The sequence below is a fragment of the Pleurodeles waltl genome, chromosome 5, assembly GCF_031143425.1.
Source record: "Pleurodeles waltl isolate 20211129_DDA chromosome 5, aPleWal1.hap1.20221129, whole genome shotgun sequence".
Classification (NCBI taxonomy): Eukaryota; Metazoa; Chordata; class Amphibia; order Caudata; family Salamandridae; genus Pleurodeles; species Pleurodeles waltl.
The window spans coordinates 118,850,716-118,862,787 of record NC_090444.1 but is presented as its reverse complement, the minus strand read 5'-3'; the positions used below and the strand labels follow the sequence as shown (position 1 = coordinate 118,862,787).

The 12,072-nt window shown below is 44.2% G+C and overlaps 1 protein-coding gene across 5 annotated transcripts in view; it reads right to left on the bottom strand.

Annotated features, from left to right (window-relative positions):
- ZNF395 (zinc finger protein 395) overlaps positions 1-12,072 on the bottom strand; it is a 107,944-nt gene that overhangs the window by 41,881 nt on the left and 53,991 nt on the right. For all 5 annotated transcript variants that reach the window (XM_069233770.1, XM_069233769.1, XM_069233768.1 and 2 more), the window contains 3 exons: positions 8,985-9,237; positions 6,604-6,845; positions 4,080-4,189 (listed from right to left, as the gene is read on the bottom strand). In XM_069233770.1, coding sequence (XP_069089871.1) covers positions 4,080-4,189; positions 6,604-6,845; positions 8,985-9,230 — 598 coding nt within the window. In that variant the 5' untranslated portion in view covers positions 9,231-9,237. The remainder of the gene's footprint in view (positions 1-4,079; positions 4,190-6,603; positions 6,846-8,984; positions 9,238-12,072) is intronic.

Genomic DNA, 12,072 nt, shown 5'->3' with positions numbered 1-12,072 from the left:
ATCAAAAAATGTTATTTCTATGCTACGTGATATGAGAAGTCACAGTCAAGGACGTGCACTCAAACACTACGCAGGACATGCCTATGAAGTGTACGACCGACAACTAAATTCTTCAAAGTTAAAAAAGTTGTTAAAAATGAAACCATAGAACTTGTATAACTGTTGTAAGGTGTCCAATATGTGCCCATTCCTTCATCTACTTAAAGAAAACTACAGACAGCCTTTCAAATGACATTTAGCTTTCTAATCCTAAATACCTAAAGCGCATAGCAAGTCCCAGTGGTGTGCAGTGGCGGAGGAATCATCATTATCCTGAAGTGATGAAGGGAGGGCGTAAAGGTTAGAAAATTTTGGTCTGGAAGTTTGCAGACTCCTGCAGTTCTACTGTCCGAGGTCTGAATCCCTGATCAATCCCAGTTAATTCTCCAGAAGCTCCCCATCACTTTTAGAAGAAGAGCATTGGAGTTAAAATATTGGGGGGGGGTGATAAAAGTGAGGAAAACTCAACCAACAAATGAAAAGACTAGTTCACCACTGAAAGCACACAGAGAGCATGGGTAACTAGTGTGTATGAAATTAAGCGATGTGTTGTCCACCACCAGCATAAGATGCTGCCAGTTCATGGTGCCAACAAACATGACAAACAATTTTCCACTGTTATCACCTGTGAAAATAGACGCAAGGATGACTTTCATTTCATACTTGGTGAATGGTTTACGCTTTTACGTCAGTTGGGTCATATTTTGTGATCTTCTGATGCTTTGTATGCATTGGACTCTCTTCCAAGAGTAGCAATGTGTATTTATTTGCCAAAAACGATGCCAGAGGAGTTAGGCATATCAGAGAGTAGTGCTAAGCATGTACTGCACACACAAATGCAGTAAGTGAGACACACACTCAAAGAAATCCAACACCAATTTATAAAAATAACACATACTTTCATATACATTTAGATATCAAGATCATCAGGGGAGTACATTTCAGGTTATACATTTTTAGAGTTTTCAAAAGTTGACAATGCTATTTTTGGGTGCGGTAATGTTATCCTATGATACTGTGAAACTTGTACTGCATTCGGACACTTTACAACGACTTACAGCACTGTTCTCCAGGACTTAAGGTGAGTACGGGGCAGGGTCCATGGACACAATTTGGAGTCCCATTCATTTCAATGTGGAACGGTCCGGTTACCAAAATGCTGCAAGCAGGTTAGGGGGGCCCATCTGGGCAAACCAACAGAGAGGCTTAATTCTTGAGATGCTCAGGGACATGGGGACACCTATAGTCAGCTTTTCCTCAGGCTGGGGCAGCCAGGGACAGAGGTATTCTGAGGTGTCAGATTTCTGTCACCAGAGACACTCAAGGCAGCGGGGGGCCTGCAGAAAGAGGATGCAGGCGGCGACTGGGAGTCCAGTCTTGTCAAATCCAAGGGTGTGCTCAGCTCCAGAGGATCTCAGGACTCCGAGGGCACCATAGACTACCTCGGGCTGCAGGGCTCGGGATTAGAGGGGTGTTTTGAGGAGTCGGGTCGCAGTGGCCAGAGACAGGCTGAGTCTTGGTGACCTGGTGCATAGGGGAAAGAGGGAAGTAGGGCCACTCTCCTGAATGGCCTCATGGATCCTGACGTCCTCGATGGTAGGTCTGTGTTGGTGCTGTTGGAGTCCGGATTGGACCACCAACAAGCCTTGGTCACTGTAAGGGGTCAGTACCCCAGATATAGGTGCAGGGAGCCCCTGGGTGGTCAGCGTCTCAGTGGTGGGCTGACCTCCTGGGCTCAAGTCTTCTCTTGGCTCGATGATCCCTCGGAGGGTCCGATGGCCAACAGGGCAGTGTACCGAACTTTACAAGTGGTTCCAGCAGTTGCAGAGAATCTGCTCCTCCGATCCAAGGGAGATTTTTCTGGCGATTGGCGAAGCACTGGCAGCTCTCTGGGTTTCTTGGAGTCTGCACAGCGGCAGACAAGTATGTTTCTCCACGAGGGTCAGATGCAGCAGGCAGGGTTGGCGCCAAGTCAGTTGTGCTTCTTAGTTTTCGGGTCAGCAGTCTTCTTTTGTCCACTCCTTCTTTGTGTTGGTCTAAATCTCGAGTCATTATATCAGGGGGTCCCCTAAATACTCAATTTAGAGAAGTTAAGGGGAGTGAGGGGTAGTAGCCAATGGGCCCCGAGGTGACCACTTCCTTTGGGGAATGGGCATCACCCTGTCCTAGAATTCCTAATTTCTCCACACACAAGATGTTGGGATTCCTAACTTTGTGCTCACTTTATGCTGGTCACCCTAGCATTGTGTCCAGCCTGCAAGTGCAACACACCTCCTGCATAGCTAATTTTCCTCCCTGTCCAGGCATCAAATGGGCCCTTTTCAGGGGGGGTTGGTATCCCCTCACCTCTTGAGGGAAGCTAGATTTGCATACCAAAGGCAGCAGGCTCCCTGCCTTGGAATGCTAATTTGCATGTCATCTTTTTGGGAGGGATATGGAACACCCCTGCCAGAGCAGGCTTTGTTCCTGACCACCCAAGAGCGTAGGCGCTTACTCTTGGGGGTCAGAAACTCATCTGTGGTGGCAGGCTGGTTAAGTTGCATCAAATAAAAGGTGGAGAAAAAGGGGGGAGGGGGGTGGGGGGGTACTGCAACCAAAACCCAGTTTCCTATACTGGTCAGGTAAGACAGAGGAGGATGCCCTTTTATTTGGCCCCTGGATTCCATGGCCCTAAATGCCACGTCTATCTTTGGGGCTAGGGCATCTACGCAGAGCACTCCCCCTGCTCCTTCGTTTACAGAGGCTCTGGCGGACTAAAAACCTAAATGGAAAGTCTTAGAAAAGAAAGTGGAGAGTTGCCGTGACCCAATGGTGAATGCTACTTATAAACAAGCCCTTGGAGACTATCATAAATCTCTGATGCTTGCACGTGTTTCCTGCTACAGGAAAGATTTTATATCTTCAGCTAAATCATAAGAAGGGCTGGAGGTCCACTCCTCGCATTTAAGTGGTTGGCTTTCACTCCAATCTCCGTGGATTAGGTCAGGACGTTTTTTTCAATTTGTTCCTCGAGTGCTCCTCTTGAGCGATGCCCCTCAGAAATTCTTATTTATTCTCAAGGCTGGACTATGGCAATGCACTCTATTTGTGTCTGTGTAAATACTCTGTGCACTGTATTCATATAGTCCAGAATATGTCAGCTCGTCTTGTACTACAGCTTCAGAGACATGACTCAGGTTGAAACCATCTGTGTGAATTACATCAGCTTCCTATTCATAAGAGGGTGCTACGTAAGACCCGGATCCTTACTTATCAGGCTGTGAATCAGCGAGGACCTATCTATCTCCAAATATGTTACAGGTTGCACTATCCAAGGACAACATTAGGACCTACTGGCACTCTGCTTCTCACAGTACTCTGGGTTTGAAGGGAAAGAAAGTGATGGCACACATTTCTTTCCTGCCCTTTTAAACACTGGAATTTACTTTCTGGAGTTTTCAAAAAACTAAAAACATGGCTTTTTAATATGGAATAGCTAATCCTTTGGCTCAATTTGAATTGTGTTTTAGCTCCCTTGGTTAGCTATTTGCTCTTTATAAATACCGATTAGTATTAATTCATTCATCCACCAGACTTGTACATCTCAGAGTTGCACAGAGAGATCTAGTAGTGGTCCTGGTACAAACTACCAATACGTAACGCTTGGCAACTCTTACAGCACAGTGTAGCACACTACTCAAATGTTTCCAAATAATGAGGAGTTACCACTTATTTAATGCATTGCACAATCAGCTTTGTACAATCACAAATATATCAATGTTTGGGATAACTTGCAAGACCGAAAAGCCTCCAAGAATGAGCAGCCTCGCAGCTTTTTTTGGCACTTACCAGCAACACACTCTCCCTTCCCCTAAAAAGACTTTTCAAGCAAAAGCATCAGCAAAAACATATTTTTGATGTAAAGCAATAAGATACAAGAGACCTTGCTGTACTTGAGAATGTGGGGTACACATCGCTAGTTGTAAACCAATACAAAAATACACCTACAAAATTCAGATCTGGCTCATAAGGAGGATATATCCTTAATAATATACACTCACCCGGAACACTGCTCTCAGTGCTAGGGGGGCTCTGCAGGAGAGGGCTGCAAGACAAACTGGTCAAGACCATAGCTGCCATCATCTCGTCCATCTCTACTGCATCCGACCTTCTGAAGCACAATATGGAGAAACAGTTTCAAACAGGGAAACACAGACTTGTGAGAAGATAGAATAAACAGCAGCAATACACTGAGCAAATCCTAAAGAGAATCAGTGTCACTTATGGTTTGCCAGCTTTAAAACCAATTTTTTACCACAGCATTTGACTATGCAAATCCTACTGAAAAAAGTCTTCAACAAAATCACTGTAAATTTCATCTCACGTCTGGTGACCATCACACAGAAATCTTTTTTTAGGCTATAGAGTACTAGCATCTCCTTATCAGAAAGCAGTAATGCAAGGGCTTTACGCATACTAAGACATGGTGCCCCTACATCTCATGCAAAAGCCCAATGTAAGAAGTGGTATCAAGCGGTATCACTGCAGTTCTCTCCACAGTACAAGGTGCTCATGGGCTTTCTCTACAAGAAAAGAAGCATTTGCTTTTCCCCCAACATACCCCAAAGAGGCTCAGTCAGGTAAATGTACAACCTGGCTATGAGCAGCGCTAAGAGGCCAAGTAAGTGATAAACATAATAACACATTGGCAGTCCCAACATGGACAAAGGCAATGCATGCATGGGGTCAAGCCGAGAGTACATTGCTAGATAGGGAGGAGCAGGCAGACTTATGGAAATATTGTATCTCAAAGGCATGAGACCAGCTCCTTAAGCAACTTCAGAGTGTCACTAAAGGTGCCATTCGCCTGCCATGATAAGCCACTAGCGCCTGTAGCACTCAAAACTCCCTTCCTGGCAATGGGACAGTCAGTTCACATACAATACTTCTCACTGGTCTACATCGGTCAAGTGCTGGGTGCCCCATAACATAAACCTGGTGGGCCGCTGGAGAAGTGCAAACCTTTGTCTAGGATCAGGAGGACAGGACATTCAGTTAATCACTGCTATACCTTGCACCGTGGGGGAAGGTAATGTAGGGGTTAACGTTGTGGTTTCGTTATATTTAATATCAAAAGGTACATGTAACATTAGAGCATTCTCAAAGATCAACTGTGTAAGGGAAGTGTTACCTGACTTTGCATAATTCGCCTTTAGTGTTGTCCCCTGTCCTGTCAATGTGAATTCCATGTACACCAATAAAACAAAATGTTTAAAAAGCCAACAGGTTGTTGAGAAGGGTAACCATGGATAACAAGACACTGGTTCATGGAGCTAGACAATACAGAAAGTGTTTGAGCTATTGGATAGTAAGACACTGGAAAAATCACAACCAGTCAGAGGATCAATCTACACAACAAATTAAATCCTTACTCTAGCATCACACTAATCACCAAGTTGGCGGCGTGACATAAACTTAAAATCTCTAAGCTATGAAACCTCCCCCCAAATACTCCGCAATCCCAACTACACAAACACAAAACTTTGACACCTAGGAAAATACATTTGTACCCTTAGAGCATGAGGACCCCAAGTTGTTGAACTGATAAAGATGACACAGGTTGGCATCATTTCAAATGGGCCACATCATCACTTGTGGTACAAAACAATGCAGAAACAACCTCAGTCCTGAACATGTGTTTGGTTATTTAATATGTATTTGGTGAAGATTGCTCGAAACAGGGTTAAGATCTGGATTTCTTAAGCTACTATTCATATTGTGCTCCCCAATGTATCATATGTGCCAGTCCCTGTCACCTGCCTAGGCAGGGCATGTTCATTACTGGAGCTATTTCCGGGGTCCAGTCAGCACGTAATTATTCAGTGTTTATGACTTCTCGGATGAATACCCACTAAGCAGAAGCTGGGAAAATAGGACGTGTTTATTGTTGAGTATCACAATGAAACTGTCACGAAGGATGATTGGAACAGTGGATGCAATATTTTCCAAATTATCACAGAGCTGTCTAAATATGCCAATAGGGTTGGATTTTCAGTAGATTTGCTTGGAAACAGGGAAAGACTGACTTACTGAAGTAATAACAAGAATATGGTAGGGTAGATGTCGTAGTAATAGGGATGATTGAGGGTCTCTTATTAAACAGCATACCTACTTTCTGTCCTTAACTACAAAGCATCAGGGAATGAATAGGGGCAGCACTCGTTAGCTCTGGGATGAATCTTGATACTAAAGACAAGAGATTTGAGCAAATGTTCTTGTAATAGAAAAAAATAGTGTCTCACCGAAAAATAAGTCCCCACTGCTCCAAACGTAGTGCAACTGCAATTGTGTTATTGATGCTGGTGTGCAGAATGCGGCCCAAGAGTCGCACACACCTGGGTATGCACGATCATGGCCCAGGATGTGCAAAAGGCTAGCTTACCTACAGTGTGCATGAGCGGAGTCTGGTGCATGGATCGAAAGACATAACTACAGGCTCCTTGAGTTTGATATGGACTCCTAAAGTTTGCAGGTCCACAAACTACCTCTAATAAGATATTTATTCCTAACAATGCAGACACCTACCTTTTAGGGACATCAATGCTCCTGGACACGGACCTTGACGCCACCTCTGTAGGTTCTGAGGAGACTATGGAGAGACTGTGCTCAAAGTGTTGGTGCATCTGCACGTCTGTCAAGCGTACATCCTCCATTTTCCTGGAAATGTACAGTTTCTGTTCGGGGATGAATACCTTCACCTCATCATCTACATGATTATGCTGTTCCACAAATGAAACACATTCACGTCCTTTATGGGTTACCAACACCTGCAAAAACAAACATGGTGGCCTTCTGTCACAAGGGCCTTAGTGCAAAACGGTTTTGTCATGGTCTCTATAAACATGCACATATGCAAAACTACTACTTATTTTCTAGTCTCTCCATGGTTCACCAACTCACTGTTGGATACATTCTGGTATAAAATAGGAAACCCAAATACCAAAGTGAAACAGGTGTAGAGCTGTATGATTGAACTAACTAGCCAATTACATTCTTAGTCTAAAATTAAATAATCTGATCATTCAGTTCTGATTAAGATAAAGCTAAGCAAAGGTTGCTTAAAGAGAACACTCATTGCTGCAACCATGCTGTGAAGTGTTTGAAAGAGTGGAAATGATTAGCCGATCAGTGAGTAGATGAACGTAGTCAAACCGTTCACAAATGGAATACCTCACCTGAGAATCTCGAACCTTAGTCAAGCTACAACAAAGAAAACCTTCTAGTTTAAGGACATTGTTAATGGATCATCCTTACGCATTTCTATCATTCTACAAGTTAAAGCAGAAAGAAAAGATTAGCATAAAACCTCAAACGTAATGGTTTCTGAAGCATTGTTTGCGGGCAACACAAGGTCAGACCAGAATGACTGTAATGTCAACAGGCAAGGCTCTAGCTCCTGGCTATAGTACTGCAGGTCCTTGCAAACAAGTACTGATTATACCCAGGGCCACTGGAATTATGTGGCTTGAGAAGGCCAAATTATGTGGCAGGTGTCTATAAATTATGCATCAGGAAAAGGCAAATTACGCGGCTTAATGCAGCACATTTTGTGATAGTATTGCTTCATTATTTCGTCATTTTTAAACTTGATAACACTATCTGAGTAAGGGTTGCACCTTATTAGTACCCATTTGGCACCCAAATATAGCAATAGAAAGGTGAGCAGCCCAGGTTTGCAATGGGCCTTACACTGCGCTGCAATAGGTGTCACTGCATTTTTAGTAACTTTTGAACCATTAGAGCTACAATTTTCTTGTTAAAATCTGCAGATTATGCGGCAGATGATGGATTATGTGGCAAATGCGGCAAATCTATATTTATACGAAAATCGCTGTGTCACACAATCAAATAATTCCAGTGGCCTCGATTATACCCCTCTGCTGTTGAAACACACAGATATGAAAATCCATGCTTGAAAAGGACGTTCCCTATTGTCAAGGGTGTGCTAACATGCCAAGTATCAAACACATCTTCAAAACAGACCACAGTTGTATTTGTTAATCCTGAAGATAGTGCAATGAAGGAATTACTTGACAATTTATAGACAATAATAAATTCGGTAAGATCTTCTGCACTAGGGCTGGTGGCATTAACTATAGCCTAGGGAAATTGTTGAGTTTTGCTCTAAGGTGGTTTTGATCGCATACTAGATGCAAAGGCACCCATCAGGACTGGCGTACGATGGTCCTTAACACCTGAAAGTACTCTTTGTGCCACTGAATGCACATATAATTGTAAAATGATGAAAAAAAATGATCCAAGGAGACACAACCAGCTCATATTGACCCTTATATAAGGAGATGCTCAGCAAAAGGTATAGAAAGAAAACTAAGATTTTAAAAGTTTAACATCTGGCTTTCTACCATTCTATGAGTCAGTGCCAAGACTCAAGATCACACCGTGCTATAGTGATGATCATTACTGAACAGAAGGTATCAAGGAAAAGAGTGGCATTGGTCGAAAAATAAATTTGCATTTTTCACATTAGCAAATTCAAAAGCAACCCACAAATCAGTAACTGCGAGAAAAGGTATAGTGCACAAATACATTCTTGGGGCTTCCTTCCTATTTAAGTGACTTTTTCAAACGCTTAGTGTTCATGCTGCTCAAGGAAGGACTGCCGGCTATTAGCGTACACTACTTAAAACAGCCAAATTTAAAGTAAAAAAAAAAAAAAAAAACTGGCAAGCAAGTATGCTTACTTTGGGAGCTCCCGATACATTTGCGTCACAGTGAAGGCTAAATCAGTAGACGTGCAAAAAAATAACTAAACTTAACTGTCATTTTCAAAAACATGATGCTCAAGATTCAGAAATTTTTCAAGAGGTCTATGTTTGTTACACTTCGCCCCATCATGACGCAATGCAGACAGGAAAGTAACACATTTTGACAGGCCCAGGCTTCACCTTTTGCCCTGGATATAGTTTGTAACGGTTCGGAGCCTGGCATTCGGGCGCTCTGGCCCCCTCTTCTGGACACTCCTTGCAGTAGCCGCCCTCGCAGCTAGGTAGCGGAGCCTCCCCGCCGAACACGGCCTGTAAGGTGGGATAGTGTCCAGTCATCAGAGTCCCATCTCCTACGGTGCTTGGGACGCACACCCTGGCTCCCATCAGGGACCGCTTCCCCAGTCGCTTCGACAGCATGCTGGCCATAAAAGTGCTGCAGAGAGAAGAAGAAAATGTAGTAGATTCTGGATTTCTCCCACAGAACAAAAGGAAAAAATGCAGCACATACAATCTTGTCATTTGAACATCATAGGCATAGATTATTTTCTTCAAGATGCTTTCAATTTTATTTACTCTAAATTGAGTTACCCAATTCGATTACAGTGATTAACCACACACAAGCGATCTGCTACTATATTAGCAGGTCTAACTGTTGAGTAATGTCCTATTTTATATTAAATCATATTTCTGGCGAATCTGCACGGGGTAGTGATAATGGCAGTGGTACTGGACAACCAGATGAACGAGTTACTTACCTTCGGTAACGACTTTTCTGGTGGATACATTAGCTACCTGTGGATTCCTCACCTCATGAATACTCCCATGGCGCCAGCATTCTACGGAAATCTTCTTACTAGTCTCTGCACGTCGACGAGGACGTCACTGTCTCGCACGCGACGCCGTCTGACGTCATACAGGCAATAAGAGGTCCTCGACGACGTGCGGACGTCAGTACCAATCATTTTTTACGTGCATGAGAACAACCAGGCAATGCAATGAAAGAACAAAGCAACATCCATTATAATGTAAAAATACACCACATTGTATGAATAACTGTAAATCTTTTTATGTACATATATATATATATATATATATAAAACTCTCTCTTTTAAAATATATACACACACCAAGTATATACATAAAGATATATAGACATATACCTACATATATATAAATATATTATATATATACATCTATTGCACCCTCAAAGACCAAGAGGAGCACACTCAAGGATTACTTGGCAAGACCATAAAGGCAACGGGGAGGCGGGTGGGACCGTGAGGAATCCACAGGTAGCTAATGTATCCACCAGAAAAGTCGTTACCGAAGGTAAGTAACTCGTTCTTCTGATGGATACAACTACCTGTGGATTCCTCACCTCATGAATAGAGTCCCAAAGCAGTACCACGCCCGGCGGTGGGTGCCTAAATGGTCAAACCAAGAAATCCTGCAGCACTGACCGTGCAAAATGGCCGTCCCTTCTAACCTCAGAATCTAAACAGTAATGTTTTGCAAAAGTGTGAAGGGACGACCAAGTTGCGGCCTTGCAGATGTCGACCACAGGAACACCTCTGGCTAAGGCCGAAGTGGCCGACTTAGCTCTGGTGGAATGAGCTCTAATGCCCTCAGGAGGATCCTTCTTTGCCAAAGAGTAACATATTTTAATGCAAAGAACAACCCACCTGGATAGTGTTCTCTTGTGGACTGCCTTTCCTCTCCTCTTGCCCACGTATCCAATAAACAGCTGATCCTCCAGCCTGAAATCCTTTGTTCTATCGATAAAGAAGCTCAACGCTCTCTTTGGGTCCAGACGGTGCAGTCTTTCTTCCTCTTTGGAAGGATGAGGCGGAGGATAGAACGTGGACAAAGTAATTGCCTGAGCCAAATGGAAGGGTGAAACAACCTTCGGGAGGAAAGCAGCCTTGGTCCTCAACACCACCTTATCCCCATAAAAAGTTGTATAAGGGGGTTTTACTGATAAGGCCTGCAACTCACTCACTCTCCTTGCTGATGTTATAGCTATCAGGAAGACTGTTTTTAAAAACCAAATACCTCAAGGGGCAAGAATGCATAGGTTCAAAAGGGGACCCCATAAGGAAAGTCAGGACTAAGGACAAATCCCATTGCGGCATAACGAATGGCTTTGGAGGATATTGATTTAGAAGACCTTTCAAGAATCTGATAACAATAGGGGATTTAAATAAAGATGGTTGGTCTGGAAGACATATGAAGGCTGACAAGGCCGATAAATAACCTTTAATGGTAGCCACTGCACAGCCTTTCTGCGCCAGAGATAGAGCAAAAGACAAAACGTCCGATAGATGAGCATGTAAAGGATCAATCTGCCTCTCTCCACACCACGCAACAAATTTAGACCACCTATTAGCGTAGATAGATTTAGTGGAGTGTCGCCTGGCCGCTAATATAACATCCACTACCTCAGGCGGGAGAGAGAAGGAACTCAGGTTGCCCCGTTCAATCTCCAGGCATGTAGGTGCAGACTCTGGAGGTTGGGGTGTAGAACCTGCCCCTGCGACTGTGAGAGGAGGTCTGCCCTGAAAGGGAGACGGAGCGGCGGGCACGTTGAGAGTTGGAGAAGGTCGGAGTACCACACCCTCCTTGGCCAATCCGGAGCTATTAAGATTACTAGAGCCCGGTCTTGGCGAATCTTCCTCAATACTCGAGGAATCAAGGGTATGGGAGGAAACGCGTAAAGCAACTGGCCGCACCAGGTCATTTGAAACGCGTCCCCCAACGCTTCCTGCATCGGATACTGAAGGCTGCAGAACAACGGACAATGCGCGTTCTCTCGAGTGGCGAACAGATCTACCCGAGGAAACCCCCACTTGTGGAAGATTAAACGGACTTGATCTGGATGGAGACGCCACTCGTGGTCTGCCGAGAAGTGGCGACTGAGACTGTCCGCACGCACGTTCAAGACTCCGGCCAGATGGTTTGCTATCAAGCAAATCCGATGGTCCTTTGCCCAGGACCATAGTCGAAGAGCTTCTCTGCAGAGAAGGTACGACCCCACTCCTCCCTGCTTGTTTATGTACCACATCGTGGTAGTATTGTCCGTTAGGACCTGTACCGACTGACCACGAAGGGAAGGGAGGAAGGCCTTGAGAGCCAGACGTACAGCCCGTAACTCTAACAGATTGATGTGAAAAATCTGTTCCTCTGGAGACCAAAGACCTTTGATCTCCAGATCCCCCAGATGAGCTCCCCACCCTAGAGTGGAAGCATCCGTTATGACTGTGGCCACTGG